Genomic DNA, 25229 nt, shown 5'->3' with positions numbered 1-25229 from the left:
TAAAAATAAACCAAGATTCGAAAACACAACTATGCACAAATATATGTAAAAAAAATCATTGTGATGATAAACCTTTTTTATGTTGTACAAATTACATAATTAGTATGAAAGAATGAAGATCACAGCAAACAACGTAAGGTTTATCATTTATCATTATGGGATACATCATTTCATGCAATCTGCTCTGGTTAAATACAGCACATTTTGGGCAACATACAGCAGTAAGTCATTCGGGTTTTCTAACACATAAAAGGTCTTTGTTAAAAGGATTTTAAATGCCAAACTCTGTGCTCAATGTCCCTTGAAGTCTGTATGTCATAATGAAGACAATTAAGTCAGCCTCATTAGTTTAAGCAGCATGCACTTAACTGTATTTTCATTCTTAAAGACAAATGAGAAACGTCTGATTTCTGTCATAAGCGTGTGTCTGGTAAATAGATGCAGAAGAATTATCACCGCTTGAGTTCCAGCGAGGAGAACAGTGGGCGTTTAAGTGGAAAGTGAGGTTTGAAGATCTTACTGTATGATGTTTGCCAGGGTACAGCACGAACTGCTGTCAGAGACCCGAAAGACCGGTTGCTAGATTTCTTCTTTAAAATGACAAAGCGATTTACCCGAGAATGTCTTTATGAAGCATTTACACAGAAATTCGATCTGCTTGCGTTTCTCACATGAGGCATATTAACCTTTCGGTTCCTTATTTGTGCTTTTTTGTAAAAGCTTGACATCTTTATATTTACTCTTCATTGATGTACGTTTCAGATCATGCACTGACAGCAATACGCTTTTGTGCACACTGTAAAGGACCCGCGTGTATACGTGTGTTTGTGAATGTGTAATACTATGTGAAGTTAAATCGTTTCTGGCTTGCCTGTGTGACTACTTGACAAATCGGTCTTATTGATGGTCTGTTTTTACATAAGACACATTCTTGTGTTCACAAACAGATGTACAGGATTACAGGGGTCTCAAGAGGCATTTGTTAAAGTTGGACTATTATTATTCCCTTCACAAACGATCATAAAACCACAACACACTGCAAAAAATGACTTTCTTACTTAGTATTTTTGTCTTGTTTTCAGTAGAAATATCTAAAAATTCTTAAATCAAGATGTATTTTCTTGATGAGCAAAATTACATAAGAAAATAAGTCTAGTTTTTAGACATTTTGTGCTTAAAACAAGCTAAATTATCTGCCAATAGGGGTGAGAAATTTTTGCTTAAATTAAGTGTTTAAGAAAAAAGAAAACTTTTTTAGATTTTTTTTCCCCACCCCATTGGCAGATATTTATGCTTGTTTTAAGTTTAAATTTACTTAAATTTTATATATTTGTCTATAAACTAGATTTCTTTTTTAAGCCCATTTTGCTCATCACACTGCAAAAAATGATTTTCAAGAAAAAAAATCTTAGTATTTTTGTCTTGTTTTCAGTAAAAATATCTAAAAATTCTTAAATTAAGATGCATTTTCTTGATGAGCAAAACAACCCGAGAAAATAAGTATAGTTTTTAGACCAAAAATATCAAACTTAAATGATTTTGTGCATAAAACAAATAAAAAATCTGCCAATGGGGTAAGCAAATTTTTCTTGAAATTTTCTTGAATTTAGTGTTTAGAAAAATGTTCAAGATTTTTTGCTTACCCGGTTAGCAGATTTTTTTGCTTGTTTTATTCACAAAAATCACTTAAATTTGATATTTTTGGTCTAAAAACTAGACTTATTTTCTTGGGTCGTTTTGCTCATCAAGAAAAAGCATCTTAATTTAAGAATTTTTAAATATTTTTACTGAAAACAAAACAAAAATACTAAGAATTTTTTTTCTTGCAGTGCAAGAAAAAAGCATCTTAATTTAACGGATTAGTCCATTTTCTTAAAAAAAAATCCAGATAATTTACTCACCACCATGTCATCCAAAATGTTGATGTCTTTCTTTGTTCAGTCAAGAAGAATTTTTTTTTTTTGATGAAAACATTCCAGTATTTTCTCATTTTAATGGACTTTAATGGACCCCAACACATACAGTAACAGTTTTAATGCAGTCTAAAATTGCAGTTTCAACTGATTTTCAAAGAACTCTAAACTATCCCAAATGAGGCATAAGGGTCTAGCGAAACGAAAAATTAAAAATATGCACTTTTAAACCACAATTTCTCCAATTTCGCCAGCACGACCTCACGCAATATGTCATCATGTCAATAGGTCACGGAGGACGTATGCGAAACTACGCCCCATTGTTTACAAGTGTGGAGAAAAGGGAACGTTTCGCTAAGACCCTTATGCCTCGTTTGGGATCGTTTAGAGTTCTTTGAAACTCCGTTGAAACTGCAATTTTAAACTCCATTAAAACGGTTACGTGTTGGGGTCCATTAAAGTCCATTAAAATGAGAAAAATCCTGGAATGTTTTCCTCAAAAATTATTTTTTCTCGACTGAACAAAGAAAGACATCAACATTTTGAATGACATGGAGGTGAGTAAACTATCTAGATTTTTTTTTTTTTAAGAAAATTGACTAATCCTAAAGAATTTTTAGATATTTCTACTGAAAACAAGACAAAAATACTAAGTAAGAAAGCCATTTTTTGCAGTGCACCGCTGCGGGGCATTTAAGAGGAGGAAATAAACTGCAAGTTTTTAACAAGGTTTCACCATGCAAACTGATAAAGCACACCATGCTTATTAAGTTCCAGCAGTAGAAATAAAACTACTGGATTAGTCAAGCATTGTGACCCAATACTGAGCTACAGTTTATCAAATAGTATTAAGGGCGTCACTATGAATCATTATTTTTACATCGCTATAGAATGACTACTGCTATTGTTCCTATGCAATGAAAGCCATAAAGAATAATGCTTTTATTGTGATATGCATATGTAAATTAGAAGTCACAGGTTTTATAATGAACTCCTTTCATGTTTAATACTCGTTTATATTTCACAAATATTCCTTTAGTTTCTCAATGTTCTGTCCACCCCCTCTTTCTCTCTGTCAATCACTCATTCACTTCCTTTAGGCAATGTCAACACATCATTCCAACATCTGATGTCTGTTTATGTATCTATGATTCTTTTTTTACTCCTCTATTTTTGGCAACCTCCCCCGCATCTACACATGCAAATGAGCATCAGATAACTCCAGGCCTATTCAAATGAGCGCGGGACTCAGACCCTACATTGTTTTACACAACACGCATTCAAATAGCTGGATTACATTTACTGCTCATATACTGTAAGTACTGCACAACATGTTTGCTTAATAATACACTCAGTAAAACTTATGAATTAAACATAAACAAACATACATACAAAACATGTTGGCCTGGTTTCAGACAGAGCTTAGATTAAACCACGAGTAAGGCTTAGCTTTTAGAAATGAGACAAAATGAGCATCTTGAGACAAAACAATGGCACTGATATCTTTAACAAGTTATTTGTATTTAAAGGGGACATTTCACAAGACTTTTTTAGATGTCAAATAAATCTTTGGTGTACCCAGAGTACGTATGTGAAGTTCTAGCTCAAAATACCATATAGATAATTTATTATAACATGTTAAAGTTACCATTTTGGGGTGTGTCATTTATCATGCAAATGAGCTGATCTCTGTACTAGATGGCAGTGCCGTGGTTGGATAGTGCAGATTAAGGGGTGGTATTATCCCCTTTTGACATCACAAAGGGAACGAAATTTCAATAAGCTATTTTTTCACATGCTTGCAGAGAATGATTTACCAAAACTAAATTACTGGGTTGATCTTTTACACATTTTCTAGGTTGATTGAAGCACTGGGGACCCAATTATAACACTTAAACATGAAAAAAAATCCATGATATGTCCCCTTTAAGACACTTTAAACATGCATTTTTGGCTGGGTCATTGTTTTTATATATCATATTTATACTTTTACAATATATTATTTCATAGAGAAAATTACAATTAAAGACAATTAAGAATATTTTTGCACCAAAACAACATATGCTGAAATCCAGTTTGAGATCATTCGATTTAGCATTTTATATTTCTCCTGATACAAAAATATGAAATTGAGTTTCAGTTAATGAGAATATCACTTTAGCTAGCATGAACCAAAATGTAATGGTGCATTCAGAAAGTATTCAGACCCCCAATTTTAGGTTGCATCTAACATTATGCTGCAAGTACTGCGCCAAGAGTCCTAATACTTGATTTTTTTCTGTTTAATAAATGTATAGGCATTTCTTAATTCTATTCTCACTTTAGCTCTTTTCACACAGATATTACGGAAAAAACACGGAAAATTGCAACCAGGAAATGTCTGGAATTGTTTGATTTTTTTTTTACACTGTCAGAGATTTTCATAAATCTGCCATAAAGATCCCATAAAGACACATCACGTTTAAAGTCCTGCATGTTTTCTCTACAGCGTCTGAAGTTTGCTTATTATCTGTGACTTCTCTCTTAAACGGACACTCCAGTTTTTTGAAAATATACTTATTTTCCAGCTCCCCTAGAGTTAAACATTTGATTTTTACAGTTTTGGAATCCATATAGCTGATCTCCAGGTCTATAGGGCTGTGCAAAAATATCGATACAGCTAACTATCGCGATAGCGTTTTTCCATGATAGTGCATTGATATTTCAATCTCTACTATTGATATTATAAAAACATTAATAATCCCTCTGTGTGCGTCAAACGACCTCCCCCGCCGCTGCTGTAGTTGTCGCTGTCCAGTTGTCTGTTATAAACGACCAATGTCTCAGAAGTTAGCGGGAGTGAAAAAATGGCAGAAAATGTAAAAACACCTGCAGCTTTCGTGTGTACGCAAAAAAAAGTAAAAAAAAATCAGCTCTTTTTTTTACATTTTTGGTAAAAAAAGAAAAAGCATTGCAATGTACTGCAACATGGAACGTATTGTATCGTATCCTGATACATTGTATCATGACCCATGTATCGTGATACGTATTGTATCGCGAGGCCCTTGCCAATACCCAGCCCTATCTGGCGCTAGTACTTTAGCATAGCTTAGCATAATCCATTGAATCTGATTAGACCATTAGCATCGCACAAAAAAATAACTAAAGAGTTTCGATATTTTTCCTATTTTAAACTTGACTCTTCTGTAGTTACATTGTGTACTAAGAGTGCAAAAAAATTAAAAGTTGTGATTTTCTAGGCAGACATGGCTAAGAACTAAACTCTCATTCTGGCGTAATAATCAAGGACTTTGCTGCTGTAACATGGTTGCAGGAGGAGCAATGATATTACGCACGGTCTCCTTGGTTACTTTCAATAGCAGGGGACTATTTTCTGGCACTGCGTAATATCACTACGCCTGCTGCAGTCATCTTACATCAGCAAAGTCCTTGTCAAGTTTTAAATAGGAAAAATATTGAAACTCTTTGATTATTTTTGAGCGCGATGCTAATGGTCTAAATCAGATTCAATGGATTGTGCTAAGCTATGCTAAAAGTGCTAGCGCTAGGCCCGGAGATCGGCTGAATGGATTCCAAAACGGTAAAAATCAAATGTTTAACTCTAGGGGAGCTGTAAAATGAGCATATTTTCAAAAAAGTGGAAAGTCCCTTTAAAAACCATGCTTATGCATTTTTGTTTACGTTAAGATAATAAGCATGTGACGAGCTGTTTTATGATATTTGAAGAGGTTCCTAATCTCTGCTTCAATCCAGTGTGCAGACATTTATCATCATGAATGTTAATCTGCATGTAAATCCCCCAATTTAAAGAGCTGAACGATATTTTTTGTTGCAATGACGCTCACGCCTCTTACGGCATTGTTTCTGTCTTTGTTCACACACAACGCTATACCTAACTGTTACGGCAAGGTGTTCAGTTTTTGTCATTTTGTCATTACATTTGTCAGTACCCCGTAATGAGTGTAGATTAATGAGAAGTTAGAAATGTAAAGAAGATATTGTATGCAAACACAGATCTAAATATAAATGTTCCTTAAGAAAAGCAGGCTGAAAGAAAAACAGCAGGTTTATTATAAAGACATGTGTGACATTTATGGCATCACAGCCACAGCTCAGAATGAGAGCTCTGTTTTAAACCAACAAGAGTGCCTGCCTGTACGTTTCGGGGTGTAATCTGGGATTACGTCATCTAAACCCCCAAAGGAACGTACCGCAGTCTCCATAGCAACAGTGTGGAAATTTTATTGAGTTGGTTTTGCTTGACTGTGGTTGGCCCTCGACCCCCTTTCATATAGACTTCATACACATTTCTTTCTCTTCTTTGCAAGCACTGACTTGTTTGATGGCGAGCAAGCCGAAATTCTTCTCATTCTACACAAGCTGTTGTTTGGAGGACGGGGGACTACGCTGACTTCAGGTCAGAAATGTGCGAAAGACTCACAGATATCATAAACTTGGGTGTGTTCGGTTTATAAACTCCAACTTTTAATGAAATCGATAAATAATAAATCCTTATTCAACCCAAAATCTAAGGAAGAAGAGCTTATCATACCATCAAATGCAAGTAAAACAGTAAAACAGTTAATGAAACATCAATCCTACATATTATTTCTCTTAATGTTATTAATGTCATTAAAGCACTCTCTCTCCCATTACTATTGAGAGTTATAAGAATTACAAACCACATTAGATATGTAATGTGAACCCATTACAGTAATATGAATGAGATTATGAAGCACAGATGTTTATAGGTAGATTATGTTTTGTAATATTGTCTTGATGCAAAATACTTATAATTTCCTTTTGTATATCTTTTATCTTCAGAGTAAAATGGAAACTGGGCATATTTTATGATTTTGTTGACTTAACTGTTTATGTTGTTTAAAAGCACAAATATAAAGACTGTTGGTAACTTTACAATAGGATTTCATTTATGCATTACGATATGAATTGATAACATTAAGATGTGCATTAATGCATTAAGATATGCAATAAGATTAGTTAATGCATTAGCTAACATGATTAAAGATTAAGCTAATAAATGCTGTTGAAGTGTTGTACACAGTAATTAGGTAACGGCGCATTCACACGGGGCGTCAGCGTTGACGCTTCCCATTCACTTTAAATGGGTGACGTCAAGCGTTGGCGAACTGAATTGTGGATCTGTCGGCGCCGCATCAGTGCCGTTGCTCGCGGCAGAAGTTGAACATTTCTCAACTTTTCAAGCGGCAACGTGTGCGTCAGCCAATCATATCGCCTTATGCAAATAACCTAGGCAGAGCCATCCAATTACGTTTATGGAAGACCGGAGCATGTGTTGCGGCCAAGTGATTGGCTGTTGGCCACGCTTCAGACAAGCCTTCCGTTAAGCGTTAACGCTTACGCCCAGTGTGAATGTACGGTAAGGCTGACGCATCACGGCTGGTGCAAGATGAGAAGTTGTGGTTTAAAAATGCATTTTTTAACGAAAATGAAAATGGTTTTGCTAGATAAAAGTTGGGATCGTTTAGAGCCTTTGAAGCTGCATTGAAACTGCTGAGGTCATAACCATCTTGGATGACATGGAGGTGAGTAAATTATCCTGATTTTTTTATTATGAAAGTGGAGTAATCCTTTAATGCATATGAACTAACATAAACAATTGTTTTTGCATGAATATTAACAAAGGTTAATACATGTTGAAAAATATATTGCTCACTGTTAGTTCATTTTAGGTCATGCATTTATTAAAATAAGTTATCAAAATTTTGGAAAAATAGGCAGGATTCTCTGGATTCTCAAACATTGGGGTCGTGTCTGCTATTGCTGCTTAAACCACACCCACTAATTGTCATGCAAATCTTGTTTTTTATGTAATTAAATGAAGCCTTAAAAGCTTGATGAAGACTTGTTTGTGCTCATAGCAGAAATAAAAAGACCATTAGACTTCATTCACAAATGAACAAAACTCCTGTAAAGTTGCCATTTCTGTTCTTAGTCCTTCTATTCAAAGTTCAGATTTCCATTCACGTAAAATGCACATCACCCTTCACATTTGCATCACTCATTTGCATACGGAACAAGGACTTCATTTAAATTAAAGCAATAAAACATTGTTTTCGAAGAATGATGATCAGATAACATAAGACTTTTTAATACAACTCAAACTAAAACCTATAAATAAGCCCCACATTAAAAACCATGGTGAACGAAATAAAAATGTATATGTTGACCAAAGAGACAAAGTAGCACACGATGGTTTCTTTTATTTAAATGATCTTTAGCTAAAGCCACATACCTCATACAGGTGATGTATCTCAGGTAACTGTTCAATAGTAATGAGACCAAAAGCATGAAAAAAACAAACGTATAGAGATTATGAGGTTTTGATGAGAATAATGCATGCCATGATAACACAAGTGAGCTGATAAATCGCTCTCATTCTCGCTGTACACTTCACTTCTCCTCTCATGAGCTTTTCAAAAAGATGTTCAGGGAGATGTTCAGACATTCAGATGTAACTATAGATGAACCGCTGTCTTCTGTCTCTACAGAGATTCACAACATCGTGTTCTTGCTATCCATCTAATTGGCCATGACGGACATAATAGGATTCTAATGAGTCTACAGTCTGTGTACGGACAGTTTTCCACGAGGGGTAAAAACTTAAAATTTCCATTTGCACAAAATCACATTAAGTCAGCCACATAAGAATCATATTCCCTGAATGTCTAAACCAGATACGTCTGGAATGATCGTTACATTTACATATTTCCCAGATGTTTTATCCAAAGTGCCTTACAGGGAATTACAAGCTATACATTTTTATCAGTATGTGTGTTTCCTACAGTAGTTTCGATTGGTGACAACTGATCAAAACCAGTTATCCTAATTCAGTCTTTCTTAGTGTTATTCACCCCTATCTGTCACCATTCTACAGTGCAATATGAAACCCATCAAACGTCCTAGTTTCAGTATAAAGTCAATCTCATCTACTTTATTCCTAATCACTTTCATTGTACAAAAAAAGCAAACCTGGGCTGCGGACTTATTTGAAAAAAGAAATAGAAATTAACCAAAATCTTTAGGGAGAATTTTTCTTTTTACACGGAAATTAAATGGGTAGCTGAAAAGCATTTGAATGCAGAAATCTAAAGATTCTACTTATCCTAAAATGACAACGGAGCCATTCTTCGCCATGAATGTAAATACAGAAATTCAAGCTTTTAGACCCAAAAACAAAAGTTGGGAGTAAAGTATGTTTGTATTGTGAATGGAGAGTTTCATAACACACACCCATAGAAACATTAACATTTATGAATTTTGCCAACCCTTTTATCCAAAACGACTTACACAGTGCATTTTATCAGTATGTGTGTTTCCTGGGATCGAACCCATGAATTTTGCGCTGCAAATGCAACGATCTATAAGTTAAGGTACAGGAGCTACAGGAAACACACGCGCACAAACATGCAGGTGCACACGCATGAACAAACATGCACGAACGCGCACGCACACGCACGAACGCACGCACAAGCAAGCACCCACATGCACAAGCGCGTACAAGCGCGCACGAGCACGCACGTACGCACGCACGAGCACACGCACGCACTAGCACACGCACGCACGCACGAGCACGCGCACGCACGCACGCACGCACGAGCACACGCACATGCACACGCACGCATGCATGAGCACACGCACACACGAGCACACCCACAAGCACGCACGAGCACACGCACATGCAGGCACGCACGAGCACAAGTACGCACGAGCACACACACGCACGAGCACACACAAACACACATGCACAAGCACACACACAAACATACACAAAAAACATATGCGCACAGACATAAACAAACAAACACACCTTAATAAATGTAAATGCAAATTGACAGATTTTAAGCTTTAAGCTCAGAAGTTTGTACTAAAAGTATGTTGGAATTGTGAATGGAGAGCCGTGGATTACATAACACACAGAGACGCACACACACAAACAAACACACACTTCCTCTAGTGCACTGGCAGGACTACTCAAGAATAAAACTCCCACCTATAAAGCAGCTTGTCCAAGACAAGAAAAATGCCAGAAACCGGTTTCTGACAGTGAAACACGGGGGTGGGTGAATATGTGGGAGGACATATCAGGAAAAAAACAACAAATATGTATAAAAAATCTGATTCCATTACTGAGAAAAGACCAGAAAATACTGAGATTTAGTGCAAAGGAAATGTTTATTGCTCAGACGTTACTCTTTTATAGCTCAGGAGTCATTCAGTTCAAACATTTGATTAACTTTGTCTTATACCGCATGTTTCTCTTTAAATCAACTTCAGTATATAAATCATGTTGAAGTGATAAACCACCCCTTCATTTCTATAATGGTCTATTTGCGTGAGGGAGTAAATCTAACTCGTATAAACATCTGTGCGATGTTTGTTTAGTGTGATTGTCAGCAGCAAATTCTCCAGAGGATCAAAGGTTGTCTAAACATTATGTATTGCGCTGTATGCACGTGCACAGTTTTCTTTCTGTTCAGCTTTTATGCAAAAGCTTACACACTGTATAGCCCTTTTCAAACAGAGATTATGAAAAATACACAGACAGATATTCGTGATTCATATTTCATGTAGTTAAGATGAATAATCATTTTGCTACATTACACCGGCACCATTTAAATTCAGCAATTATAAATGTATGAAAGTACTGTAAAAGGTGTTAAAGAGCTGTGATCGGTACTTAACATCTTATTTTGCAGTTATGTGGTGTATTGATACTGCTTCTATACTCAGAAAATCCCTTCAGTACTAGACAAAAGATAGTATGCATGAGAGGAAGAAATATACAGAAGGTGATAAAAATGCCCATCTGTTCATCCGTGTTGATATACACACTGAGAATTTTATTCAAACCCCTGCCAAAATGAATGAGAGTAAAAGAGAGCGAGAGAGAGAGAGAGAGAGAGCAAAAGAGAGAGAGAGCGAGAGACTATGCATGGCTATAAGGTACTGAGGTAAAGTCCCTTAGTATTGTTTGCATGAATGTATGGTGTTTGACATCAATAAAAAATAATGCAATGTTTTTCCACTTGAAGCTACAAATCCTATTAATTTAAAAAACAACACTACATAATCCAAGCACATTATCCTAGCTGGAAAATGACAATAACAAGGGGGGAGTAGTTATCAGGGAATTAAAGAAGCCAGATTCAAACCCAGATCGTTTGGACGCACAACATTTACCCATATCTACTTCTGTTTTATTTCTGTGCTCTTTGCTAAACCAATTGTAGCTCTCAATGTGGTCCATCCATTATTTATACGTAGACAGATAAGATATCGTGGCAATTGATATGAATACATAGAGATCAAAGCATCCAGGTCAAAAATACAAATTAAAGATAAGCTTTTTGTTGTTAGGGGTTACATCAGATCAATGAAGTCTTTCTTTAAACAATACGACAGGAATAAATTATTCATAAAAGCATTCGTGCTTCCCTGATGTTTCCTAACGCATTAAAAATCTAAAAATCAAAAGGGCATTTTGCTCAATTTAAGTGCAACATGAGGCCGTTCTGCTTTCTACACAGATGTCAAACTGAATAAATACACACACAAAAACAAGACAACATACCCGTTCAATGTTTTTCAAAGCACCGCTGGACTTCCAACATGACTCCGTTCTACAAATATCACATTGCAGGAAAGGTCACAGTAAACGCTATTTTCCTTTATCATCAATGTCAATAATGTCATATCACCTTTACAGATTTTCACTCATTCTGCAGCTTTCTGTTGGCATTTGAAGATATGATACAGTTGAAAATAATAATACATCTCTCAACAAAGAAACAAATGAAAGAGACAAATATAACTAATTCAATAAGGATGAGAGTAGGGATGCACCGAAAAGAAAAATCTTGGCTGAAGCCGAAATAAAACACTCAGCCGAATACCAAACAACTGAACATGTTTGTTTTTTCATTTTCCTAATTATTTTGCCAATTTTATCATCATTGCATAAGGTACATTTTCAGAATTTCCATTTTAGTATATTTATTTAACATTATTTAACAATAAAAAAAAATTAACATACCAGCAGACACTATAGGGCCTTTTAACACCAGATCACTTCTCTGATCGGAAAGCTGATTTGTTATAGGGAGAAATGGCGAGAGATTGACAAAAGCAGAAAAAATGCGCTCAACAAAGCGCTTCTCTCTATTAAAATGCTTTTGTTAATAAACGTTTTACTTCTTGTTTAATATAAGCGTGTTTATTATTATAGGACTTTACTGGTTCTAGGAAGTTTTTATTACATACTGCTGACGGTCTTCATCTTTCCTCTTCTCATCTATAAGGAGTCTCTCGATCTCCCTGCTTGTGCATTTCGCAGAGTACCCAGGATAATAATCGCAGCCGTGTCTTTCTCATACCCTGCATGTTGTTTAAATGATAAATGAAACTTGTAATGCTGCTGCTGCATTTATGAAGCATGCACACCTCTTACTCTGCATTGGTTGCTATTTGCCATCTAAGGCCTCATCGTACTGTAAAATTTATTCTGCCTTTTTGCTATTTTTGGCCAAATAATTTCAGTTGCCGAACATTCGGTGCATCCCTAGAGGAGAGATGATATTGTATATTAAATAAGTAATGGTTTAACTAAATGAATACTTTAAAAGCGACTAGATTTCATCAATACAGATTTTCTTTGATTCTTGCACAAACTGGTCCATAATTGTTTATGTGACTCTTTAAAATCTTTTTGCAAAATGACATCCACTCAGGTATTTAAGTGATTAAAATGCCATTTCAAGGGCCATTGTTCTTCTCTAGTGGTTTGTTACATGAACATTCAGTTAATATTCATCTAATAAAGACCACCTGCGCTATCCATCTGTCTTCATGTTTGACATAAAGAGCCGGTATCTGAGAGACTATCCTACGCTTTAAACTCAAGAGTCTTCACAAGTGGCCATTGATTCATATTCTTGCTGTTGGATTACTATAAAGTGCCTGTATATATTTGCTAACCTTAAATTTATGCAAAATAGAAATATGCATTTTAAGATATATCACAGGTTTTTCTAATGTAATCCACATTTCTGATACAGAGGATTTTCTCTGTCTTTGCTGTCTCTTATTGTTTCAATGCTGTGTGTACTTCCCAATTTGTACAATCCAGCTGTTCGGGACAGAAGTTCATTAATCTCAGACAGAAAGCTGACAGGCCGCCACACTCCCTTCTGATCCATAGTTCACATCAAATGACGAGCACTTACTATAAACAAGACTAGACCCGATTTAGCCAAACTTCCGGACATCAGCGTGCACAAGTTTACAATAGCCGGACAGGAAGACAAGCAGCCGTCTTGGACTTTGGACACAAACAATGAGTCATCAATACTTGTGGTCCATTTTTCCAAAAGCAGTGACCTCCAAGACAACAGCCACATGGACTTAGCAATGAAAAATTACTAAAAATTAACATAACTAGGGCTGCAACTAACAATTATTTTCATAATCGATTAATCTGACGATTATTACTATTTATTTATTTTTCAATTAATTGACTAATTGGATAAAAACCTAAATATCTATTTGATTTTCACTTATTATATATATAAAAAAAAAACACTCAGTTTGGGTATTCATGTGTAGCCGTGTACTTTTAAAAGTGCAAAAGCCACACATTGAGTATGGCTAATATAATATTTTTGATATTTTAAGCCTTAAATAAAAAAAGTTTGTGCAGCTTTTAAAAAGTAAACATCTTTAAATGTCAAAATCAAAATTTTCCCACAGATTAATAAAATAATTTTAATCGTAAGACCTAAACTTGTGACCTTGATGAGAATTAACATTATTCGTACGTAACAAACTAAATAAGCCAGATGATATTACAGTGATATACGTGGAATCGAAATAAATGTGGATTTCCCCTTTCTTTAAACAGATACTTAGTTCGTGGTTCATTATTATTTTTATGAAAACCCAACAACAATTAAACAAATACAAACTCACTTACATTAAAGGACAAAATGATACCTTTTCAGGACTGTCCTCTCAATCATTATGCTATTTTACAATTTTGCCCAAAACCGCAGTGGTGCAGGAGCATGTGATGTCACAACTATTTTCATATTCACTTATTATCAATTTTATTGATTTGTTTTTGCAGCTATAAACATAATTAAACATCCATGTGCCAGATTAACTAACGGCTTGCGCCAGTGCAAACGCCTCTTTTGCCATTAACTCTTTCCCTGCCATTGACGAGTTATCTCGTCAATTAAGAGAAAACATTTTCCTGCCAATGACGCTTCCCTCACGAGTTTTTACGGTAATCGGTAATTCCACTTTTGTCCACTAGATCTTACCCAATTCATAAAACCTAAAGCAAAAACTAATTTAATATACTTTAAAATTCCGGGTATGTTTTGATAATCGTTCTGAATCTGATCTCTAACAAAAGTCCTTTACAAAAATGCTATTATTATTTTAGCTATTTCCTCAAAACCCACCCATTAGAGATGCACAATAATTTGCATGCGATATCATGCGCATCTTGTCAGTGAAGCCGGTTCCTTGATTAGAAGTAAATCGCCATCAGCTGCTTTTAGATGGAGCGGCATTTACTACACAAAGCAGTAGTTCACTGACAATCGGGGTAATTTCGCATTAATTATCATGAACGTATCGTCGGCTTTGCGTAGTAAATGCTGCTCCATCTGAATAGCAGGTGATGGCGATTTACTTCTAATCAAGGAACCAGCTTTACTGACAAGACGCGCATGATTCGCATGCAAATTATCGCACATCCCTACCACCCATATTGAAGAGGTTATAAAAAGAGAACAAATGAAGATAGGGGGCTTCCCATTTTGTTTGTTTGAAAGCAGAGGGTCTGTTCTTTCCTTTAATATATTTGTATGTTTATATATTTATAGAAGAAAATTTTCCTGAAAAAGATTTTGTAAAACTTTTGTGAAAATCACAAAAAATGCTGTCGGGCAACTTTTTAAAAAAAGGCTGGCGCGGAAAAAAAAAAAACGACTGTCAGTATTCACTTAAAACATGCAGTAAAAATGTTGTGGTTGTAGCGAATGACCTTATTGCATTTGCATTTGATGGAGTTTTCCCTTTAAGACACAAAATTTATGGGAGGAGAGCATTTGAATGAATCACACAACACAATTCACTAAGGTTTGCACTCATCAGTTTACTGACATTTGCGCATTATTTGATGCATGTCTTAAACTCTACACTAATTATCTGCTCTTGGTAAAATGTGTTAGTTATTGCAGAAACGACATTTGTTCAATTCCATCTGAACATTTTTGAAATTGCGCTCTCATGCTAAATCTGTCCCTATGTATTTATTCCTGTAGTTATTAACCATCACATATTAAGTAAAAACAGAAGCAGCACACATATTCTCCTCCTGTGTATCTTCAAAATTCAGCTTCTTCCTGCTTGACTAAATCTTCATGTTTGGTTATCAACAATCCCTTTAGATTTCCATTCTCTCTTTCTCCACCTTTCAGTCGCCCTGGATTCAGACACTTTAATTTAGAGCGTCAAAGCCTAAGCGGGATTAATAAAATGAAAGTGGCACACGGCGGTTCTTCAAGTCTCAGTGCTAGATCCGTCTGCAGTCTATGCTTCTGTCTGTGCTGTGATAATAAAGAAAGGTGTACAGATCGATCGAAAAATCAACTGAACCGCAAACTTCCAATAATTCCCTGTGGTGAGAGATTCCAACCAGAGCTCTGTTATCATTCTGAGTGTGAACGGAGCCGAAAGGGAATCCCTGTTTAGAGATGACCTTCACTGGATAATGAAAATTGAATGGGCTTCACTGCCTTGCTGTCTGACAAATATTAAAACACACACATCAAATGCAAACACACACATACACAAAGCATAGACAGAAACACGCGTTACCCATACAAAGTGCCTTTTAAATCAAAATTGGAGTTTTGTGACTGTGCATGTTTGCTTTGAAGTCAGTCATGCTAGTGTACTATGGTTGGGTGATATCTCAAATTTAATATGTTGATATCTTTCCAAATTTTGGATGACTGATATAAAATGTGATTTTCTTTTGCACCAATTTAAAAAAGCATGACTTGGACAACATTTAAAAAATTTATTGCAGAAACACAGTAGACCTACTGTAGTGACCACTTGTGCTACCAGCCTTTATCGTGACTCTCTGTACACTTTCTTGCGCACTTTGCAAATTAGGATATTTTGTTTAGCATTGGTTTTCTGAAAACCAAACCATACAGGTCTTTTTTGAGGGTAACTGACTTGCTATGTGCACTTTAAAATGAAAATAACCCAGCATTGGGTCAAAAAGGGATGAGCCCAGGCGATTGGTTAAATTAAACTAGAAAATTGTTATAATTGACCCAAAAATAGCCAAGTTTCCATCCAAAGTTGCGTATTAAACTTATGTGCATAACTGGAATTAAACATTCATAAAATGAGCTGAAGAGAGCAAAATCTTCACTTACTGATAAACTAGCAATAATAAATAAAGTGTAAAGCCACTGTATTTAACCATGTTCGTGTATAAACACCTAAGAGCGTGCAAGCGGAGACTAAACACTTCAGGCTACACCTGTTATCACCTGGGGATTTATTCGATTAAAGGGCTTCCATTGTAGGAAAATTAATTACGCGCATAAGCTTATTATGCAAATTTTTTGAATTTGTGCGCAACTTGTCCCATCCCAGGATAGGAAATGTGCATTTTTTACAGATGAGTGCAGGTTGTATAATACATTTATGTTGTGTATCTAGACTGATTTCTATCATGTAAGTGCATCACACAGACAGCGCTTCAGTTTGCTATGATATTAACCCTTTAGATTCATTTCACGCAGTTTTTCCTGTTATGCTGGGTACACACCAAAAGAGTTTTTACATTTAAAATGTGATAGACTACAAACATGAGGTTAAAAAATCCTAGATTTAAAGGAACAGTATGTAAGAAATTTATATCAATTAATCATTAAATGGCCCTGATATGTCACTAGACATTAAGAAATCATTTTCATTTCAAATACTTATATCACTGACAACAGTGGTCCGGCCAGGATATTGTCATTTAAAAAGTGGAGTTGCAGCCCTCAGCTGATGTTTATGTTGTCATGTAGTGTATTGGCCACCAGTTGTGTGATTGCAGTACCAGTTTTAGCCACAAGTTTTGTGATTGCAGTACCAGTTTTGGCCACAATCCATCATACTAGGGGCGTAACGATTCTCCAAATCCTCAATTCGATTACATTTTCGATTCAAAGGTCACGATTCGATTCGATTCTCGGTTTTTACTTTTTTTTGAAAGACAAAAAATGATATGCCTTTATTATTATTATAATTATTATTATAGTTTCACATTAACATGCACATTGCGTGCTTTTCCTCGCATGGGGGTTTGTGGGCTTTACTTTACACGAGAGAGCTTGTAGAGAGAGGATTCCTTCTTGCACGCACTTGGACTTAATACACGTGTCTTGGACTCCTCCTAGCATCTGAAATAAAACCGGTGCGTCATGAGCAGCTGCGCTTCTTTCTGTCTCACGTGCATGCGCTCTCGCATCTGTCCAAAGTCTAAACATAAACTAAAGTAGTAATCCTTACGTATTTGTTCAGTTTTATGCGTTTCATGCGAGCTGAGGCAAACTATCCCTTTTGTTTAAAATATAACCCGCTGCATCTTGGCGCCTCACTCTCGTGCATGTGCAGAGAGCTGGGCTCTGTCCGAAGGCAGATCACTAGGTAGTAATCCTGTTTATGATATGCATTACAAGGAGTTGTGGCAATACATCCCTCGTGTTTAAAATAGAAATCACGTTCCGCTGGACGGATGTTTTTAAAGGCACCTCTGAGAGGTTTATTTTCCCCCGCTTTACAAGCCGACCGGACGTGACATGGGGGCGTGGCAGCATCGACGATCCCATTTTTTAATTCGAAGTTCGAGGTTGTGGCTTAATTTCGATCGATTACGATTTAGAATTGAAATCGTGACACCCTTACAACATACTGTTCCTTTAACCGTTTTCCACCTATAGTATGTTGTGTGCCATGATGTGTCAAAAACAGCACACCACACACAAACAGATTTTCAACCAGAGTCTCGACTGTGAACACAGGAAATTTAGCAAAATCTCGCGAGACTTCAGAATAAGCATGGCGGACGATATTCAGGAAGAAATTTCAATGAGAGTGTTTGATTATGATAGTGAATGATTTTCACAGAAAATTCAAGGGAAAAAAGAAAAGGGTTTGGGTGATGGAGACAGCGGGAACATGATCTGTACAAGTTCACTTTGCATCAACTTCACTTTGTGCTGCGCCATGACTGCTCCGTCTTCCATCATCTCGCTTTCTGACTGGATAGTGTTTGGTTTCACGTGATAATCTCAAGAGCGTGTGTGGGGGGAACCCAGAGGAAAAACGCACATGTTTAAACATGTTTAATATTTATGATTCGCTATTGGGGCGGCTCCGACATTTTTCCGATCAGGTTCGGACACCTTAACACACCAAGGGAAAATCTGATTTAATTCATTAATAATCTAGCATGCATTCACAGTTTCTTCAACATTCATTTTTGTTGAGATGTTTTTAATAAAAATATTTTACATTTCACCATGACGTGTACGCCCCGCCCCATTGAATGCCTCACTCCTAATTAACCAATTACTCATTTTCAGACCTACGAATACCTCATAAAGAAAAAAAATTGCACATTTTGCCAAATATCAAAATTACCCCATGATTTACTCGCCCTCAAGCTATCCGAGATACACATGTCCATCATCTTTCAGACGAACACATTTGGAGTTATTTAGCAAATGTCTTTATAATGGCCAAGATGCTGTTGTTACCGGAAGCTAGTTATTATACTTTATAAAGTTGAAAATATGGATATTTTTTCGTACAAAATCGTATCATTTACTTACAAAAGACCGGGTAATTGGACCGACATTGGAGCCGTGGATTACTTCTGTGAAGGATGGATGCACTTTTTTGGAATTCAAAGTCTGATGTTGTTTCCTGATCCTTGTTTTCTACAGTTAAACACTTGGAAAAGCAAGGACATTTACTAAAATAACTCCAAATGTGTTCGTCTGAAAGATGATGGACATGTGTATCTCGAATTGCTTGAGGGCGAGTAAATCATGGGGTAATTTTGATATTTGACTGAAGGTTTGCTTTTAAACAGTGCCAACATAAAGATTTCATAATGGAATCGATAAAGAATCAGAACTGAAGCCATAATTGTTGTATTTTTACAATCCCCACCCCTAATCCTACACCATTGCTTTCTCCTACATATCAAATCTCAATTTGAATGATTAGATCCTCTCTCCACCCCTCACAATAGCCAGGTTAAGGGTCTCTCCCTCACCTCCTCCGCTCGCTCGTCCATCTTTAAAAGGCTCAGTATGAGTCAATACAGACACACCAGATCCATCCCACGCTCGCACTCAGAAAACAGCTGCCGGTGAAAGCTCAGGCAGACGTAAAAACACGGCTCCTACAAAACTGCTGTTGTTGACCCATGAAGGACCCAAAAGCTGAGCAATGGCTCCATTCAACAGCAAGGACCTGATGATGTCACAAACTTCTTATGGGCGGTGTAGCTTAGTCCACAAGTTTATGTTGTGGATCTGTCTTAACATGCCATCTCCCGTGTAAACGTAACAAACAATGCGTAGTATTTGCAGAAGAATCTTAAAGCGATAGCTCACAGAATAACGTTAGCAAACTAAAAGAGTTGTCAAAATGACATTGCCAAATATGTTTTTACATTGCAACAGTAAAACATGGCAACTTTCGATGCATTAATTCTCAGAAAGAATGTGAAACATGCATGTTGCTCAATATCCAGTTAAACATGATGTAAATTGATATTACAAACTTAAAGTGCATTTTTTTTCTTCAATATCAGCCCTAATTGATCTGAGAAATGGGATCATTACATTATCACGTGTATTTGACTGCAATTAGGCATTAATTCATGAGAGGAGGCTCATGCATTTACTTTAATTTTTTATCAGAATATCTAAATGCTTAACTCTTTATTTTGCATTGGCTATATAAAATTGCATCACATACTGCAATATACTGTAGATCATCTCATTCGTGGTTAATATTATCTCTTTTATACTCAGAAACCCTTTGCTCACAGATATTTTAATTATATTGACCTTACATGACAAAGTACAGTTGTACTGGGAGCGTAAGCTGTGGTTTTGTGGGTGTGACCAAAGCAATGCAAAGAATGGTCTAACTGTGTTCACAATACAGCACTGTGTATGAATTGGGAAATGCTGACCATTAAATGGAGATTAACCAGTCATGAACTGAACCAGTCATCTTTAAGCATTTTAAAAGTTATTTTTAGCATAATGAGCTCACCCCTGGCAGACAGTTTCTTGGTATTGATAATTTTGGCTGCGTATTCCTGACCGGTCGAGATCTTCATGCATCTTCTCACCACAGAAAATGCTCCTCTGAAAGTAAAATAAAGAAAGGTTTTTTTACTGTTTGTTTATTCACATTCATATTTATTTGTAAATTTAATTACGTTTTTCATAAATTATCAATTCGATTCTCTCTGCCTGGTTTTACAAAACTAGAAACTTGTCAATATATTTGTTCTCTAATCTCTTTTGCTCAACCAACGCTGAGGCAGATCTGCAAGATCAAATGCATGTCGACACATAATGACAAAACTATTCTCAAAATAAATAAACTACCAAGGGGTTTAAACTGGAGGGAATTTCATCTTCAAGAATAAGACAAACAGTTGAATGTTACAATGTATCTGTAAAACTCAACGTCATAACGTCACATCAAACGAGCCGACCGCAGGTAGTCAATCACATCAGGTGAGAGCTAACAGGTAACAATGCAGTTTTACAGATCTGATAGATGTGTGTTTGTGAATAGCACTTACTTTCCGAGTTCTTCATACAGCTGATATTCGTCGGTAAATCTGGTGCAGGTTGTTGAAGCCATGCTGAGAGACGGAAAGCAAACAATCTGCGCGTAAAAGTCAAAGCTGCGGTCGCGTCTTCCTGTAAATCCTCAGTGCGCACTGAAAGTAAACGAGTTAACTGAGGGAAGAAAAGAAAATGTGCAGGTCTGTGGCTTGAAATCCTCCTGCAGGTGTCAGATGGTGACTGCCACTGTTTTCAACCTGTCTGAAGTTGAAGCGCCGCACCTCTTCTCATCTGCGATGTCCGATTCGCGAATGAATCATTCACTTGAACCGGTTCTTGTGAACGATTCGAGCGAAATCGCTCAATTATTTTTGGGGTCTTTTTAAACTATTTTTATACACTTACACTTTACATTCTTTATTATTAATACTTTCTAACTGACTATGTATGAATTAGAAAACATTAGAAAATGCATAGGTAGGCTATAGGAATGGGAACAATAAGAATGTAAACATTAAAATGGTTACACGATATAAAACTATCCTATTTTACAACTCTGTCAGATTTATGATTCCCATGTTTGATGATTTTACATAGCTATCCAGTCCAACCCATTTATATATATAAAAAAAATAAATCACAGTTTTGCTGTTTGGACGGAAGACACGTCGTAGCCTGGAAGCACTACTGAATGAGGAATCAAATCAAACTTTAAATCAAATCAAACCATGAATCATTTCTTTCGACTGGTTCCATTAAATTGAACCTTGCGAACCGAATCTCTGTTCGCTCGCGTCTCTTCCTGCTTTACATAGCGGCTGTTAGAAACAGTGTAACAGCGCTACCTGGCGGCACAACTGCGCATGTGCGAGTGTGTGAAATAAGCATTATGTATTTTTATTATATGTAGGGGTGGATGTGTGTTGGAAGACTGTTATATAACCTTAACCTAAACTGACCCATCACACAGTGGGCTATTGCTTATCCTGGGACATGGTCACCTTGAGTTAACTGGATGTAACCAATTATCTTCTTAAACCACTAATCACCTGCAAATCCGGTGCAGTATTCTTCACATATCTACTACTGCTTTTAAATATGTAATGTGCAAATATCAAGCACATTACAGATTATTTATAAGTGAAGGCAACAATAGGTATTCTTGGTGCCAAGTATAATTATAAATTCATCATAAGTATAATTTTAACCTCCTAAGACCCGAGCTTTGGTTTGTCTTTTTCAGATTTCTTATGCTATTTTGGGTTTAGGATAAAACAATAAATATAATAACCATATATATATATATATATATATATATATATATATATATATATATATATATATATATATATATATATATATATATATATATATTAACATGAAGGAGTGTAATTATCCATGTTTGTGTACAAGGAATTACATATTATAGTGCAAACAACAAAAAAAAAGTGATGTCCACATATACCGACATCCAGCACTTAGGAGGTTAAAGGTCTAATCATAGCAATGGCACCATTATGTCATTCTGGTGACGATATTTAAGAAATAATATTATAGTATTAAAAAAATCCTAGTGCGTAATTGACTTAACTTTTCCAATAAGGGAGACTGGTGCTATTTGTCACTTTTTGTGACTTCCTTTAATAAACATGTCAGGGTATTGGTTTATTTTTATAAGCCAAAAGACACATACATTAAAAGCATGGGTCTTCAAAAGGGGGTCCGGGGACCCTTGGAGGTCAGTGGTGGTATTACTGGGAGTCCTCCAAATATTGTTTGAATGCAAAGTAATTATTAATAAATAATAAGTCTTAATTTGATTCATGTAGTGGGGGTCTCTGCTCCCCCTATCCATTAGGGGTCCTCGGTCTAAAAAGGTTGAAGACCTCTGCTTTAAAGTCTTGGCTACACAACAAAGCTATTGGAAATTTCCATCCATTGTGAAGGAAAAATATACCGTTCATTTAACACGGCTCAGCATTTTATTACATCTCAATAGGGTATCTTGAGGTTTGACTGATTTGTGACTGAAAAAACATAAAGTGTTATAAAGATTAAAAGTGAAAAGTTTAGTTACTGAAAAATCCAGCTAAGACCATCTTAAGCTTGGTTTTGGCTGCTGGTGTAGCAAGCAGGTCTAGCTGTGTTTTGGTCACTTTTTAAGCTGGTCTAGCTGGACTTAGCTGGTCAGGCTGGAAGACCAGCTGACCCACCAGCTTGACCAGCTTTGGCAGGCCGGAATGACCAGCTTAAACCAGCTACTGCCACCTTAAACAAGCTAAAACCAGTTTCCAGCTGGTCTTGGCTGGATTTTTTTAGTAGGGTAAGTAGCAGAATTAATAACTGGTAAAGACTTAGCCAAGCTAAGCCAGTGTTTTTAATTCATTCTGAGCTGAACGACAGGTTCAAATGACATTAAAAAACTGTTTAGTTCAGTTCAGTATAAAAGAGAGAGAGAGAGAAAGAAAGAGAGAGAGAGAGAGAGAGAGAGCAGGAGAACATGATAGCAGTCATGAGAAAAAGGCGGGAAGCAATGAAACGCTGACGGGAAAATATGAATCTGAATAATTTGCCTGTTGCCAAATGGAGCTGCAGTCATGCTTGGCTGAACTTGGCCATTACAAGAAGCAGAAGTTGATGCAAATGTGTTTGCCAACAAACCAACAAACTGTAACCAAAATTAAGTTTGCTCTGAATTCAGAGAGAGGACTTTAAAAGACACAAAGAGATCAAAAACATGACCTACAAATGTGAGAGCTAAATGCATGTGTGTTAGCGTGCATTTGTCAGGTTTTGTAAATAGGTTTAGATAAGGATTAGACAAGAGAAAGTACAGTAAGTTTGATAAACTGTCTAAACACGCGCAGTAAAAGACATGACATGATAAAGTTTTCTACAAGAGGAGGGTTTAGGGTTAAGGGAAACACAATGTCATTAGCTCAGTATAAAACAATAGAAGTCATTGGAAAGTCCCTACCATGATAGAGAAACAAAAGTGTGTGCGTGTGTACAGTATGGGAAATTTATGTAACCCAAAAACTGTCTTCTCATAGTTTCACACTAAAATTCTCCGATGACGGCATGAACAAATGTAAATCCACCAATGGCACACTTAAACCAAGAGCTCAGCTTCAAAGAATGCAAACCACTGCCAGCAGATCCAGCCCTGCCGACAAACCTAATACCTCCCGTTATTGAGTTAGCAGGGTGTTATTCTGTTAATCATTCGCTATGTTAAATCGAAGGTGTCCCAGCTTTGCTTTATGCGACTGTTAGCGGGACAGCTGGGGATCATCTGGTTGTTCTTAAAGAAGAAGAGTGCATTACATAAACCCGCTGCGTCATTTTGTCAGGCCCTAGGGTAAAGCCGAACAATAAAAGTCAAGTTGTTTTTTCTGTTTGGTGGGATGTTATGGTTCATATGCATCTGGCTTGTTCATTGACTGATATAAAAGCACAGCTGAAAGTGGATGCTGGAGTTTAATTGTCATTAGCATCACGAAACAGAACTGCAAATATGCTTTGTTTTCAAAAATGCAGCATAAAGTTAAATCAACTTGGTTTTGCAAGTCAATTCAACCTACTATTTTAAGTTTTGACTTGTGATAAGTGGACATAACTTATAAGAACAAGTTGAAATTGTTTAACTTAATTTGTTAAGTTAAAGTAACATAAAAATATGTTGATTTGATAAAAATACTGAATTTTTTCCCAGTGCACATGTGTTTCTGCTTTTATTTTCTTACATGAACAAATATATATACAATATGTGCTATAATTCATTTTTCCATACATTTTTCCACACAGGTATCCATGTACGCAACCTCTTTAAATAAGTGTTTTTATTATTAACCCCAAACATTACAAGTACATTAATTTAGAAACATGTAACCAAATTCAAGTTTATTGGTTTTATAGTTAACCTCGATGGTAAAATGACGGCTATTGCTTGCTGAAGGGATAGAGCAAATCTTTTTGACACTAAAAAAACTGGTACGTTTCGACCCAGAGTTGGTTAAAATATGAACAAACGCAACTGATAAATAAAGCTGGAAAATGTCCATATAAGACACACAATAATGAATTGCAACAACCAAGTATAATAATAATTTAAACACAGGGTTTTCTTTGTGAAAATTTTACCCAACCAAAAAACAACACAGCATTTTTACAGTGTAAAACATCTCTCCGGTATATCGACGGAAACCTAAAATGACAAATGGGACACCCTACAACAGGGCTTTTCAAACTTTTTTTGTAAGCCAAAGCCCCTTGACCTCAATTATTTACTTAAAGTACCCCATGAGAAGTAAATATTTAAATAATAATAATAGCACATCGGCGTGTTCAACTTTAATAACATTTT

At 36.1% G+C, this 25229-nt stretch overlaps 1 protein-coding gene across 4 annotated transcripts in view; it reads right to left on the bottom strand.

Annotated features, from left to right (window-relative positions):
* camk2d1 (calcium/calmodulin-dependent protein kinase (CaM kinase) II delta 1) overlaps window positions 1-21167 on the bottom strand; it is a 74547-nt gene extending 53380 nt beyond the window's left edge. For all 4 annotated transcript variants that reach the window (XM_065261749.1, XM_065261751.1, XM_065261750.1 and 1 more), the window contains exons 1-2: window positions 20878-21167; window positions 20337-20431 (exon numbers count right to left, since the gene is read on the bottom strand). In XM_065261749.1, coding sequence (XP_065117821.1) covers window positions 20337-20431; window positions 20878-20939 — 157 coding nt within the window. In that variant the 5' untranslated portion in view covers window positions 20940-21167. The remainder of the gene's footprint in view (window positions 1-20336; window positions 20432-20877) is intronic.
* Between the last annotated feature and the right edge of the window lie 4062 nt (window positions 21168-25229).

Source organism: Paramisgurnus dabryanus, chromosome 2, assembly GCF_030506205.2.
Source record: "Paramisgurnus dabryanus chromosome 2, PD_genome_1.1, whole genome shotgun sequence".
NCBI classification, from domain to species: Eukaryota; Metazoa; Chordata; class Actinopteri; order Cypriniformes; family Cobitidae; genus Paramisgurnus; species Paramisgurnus dabryanus.
Note: the sequence above shows the minus strand (reverse complement) of the source record. Positions and strands in the feature narration are given on the sequence as shown.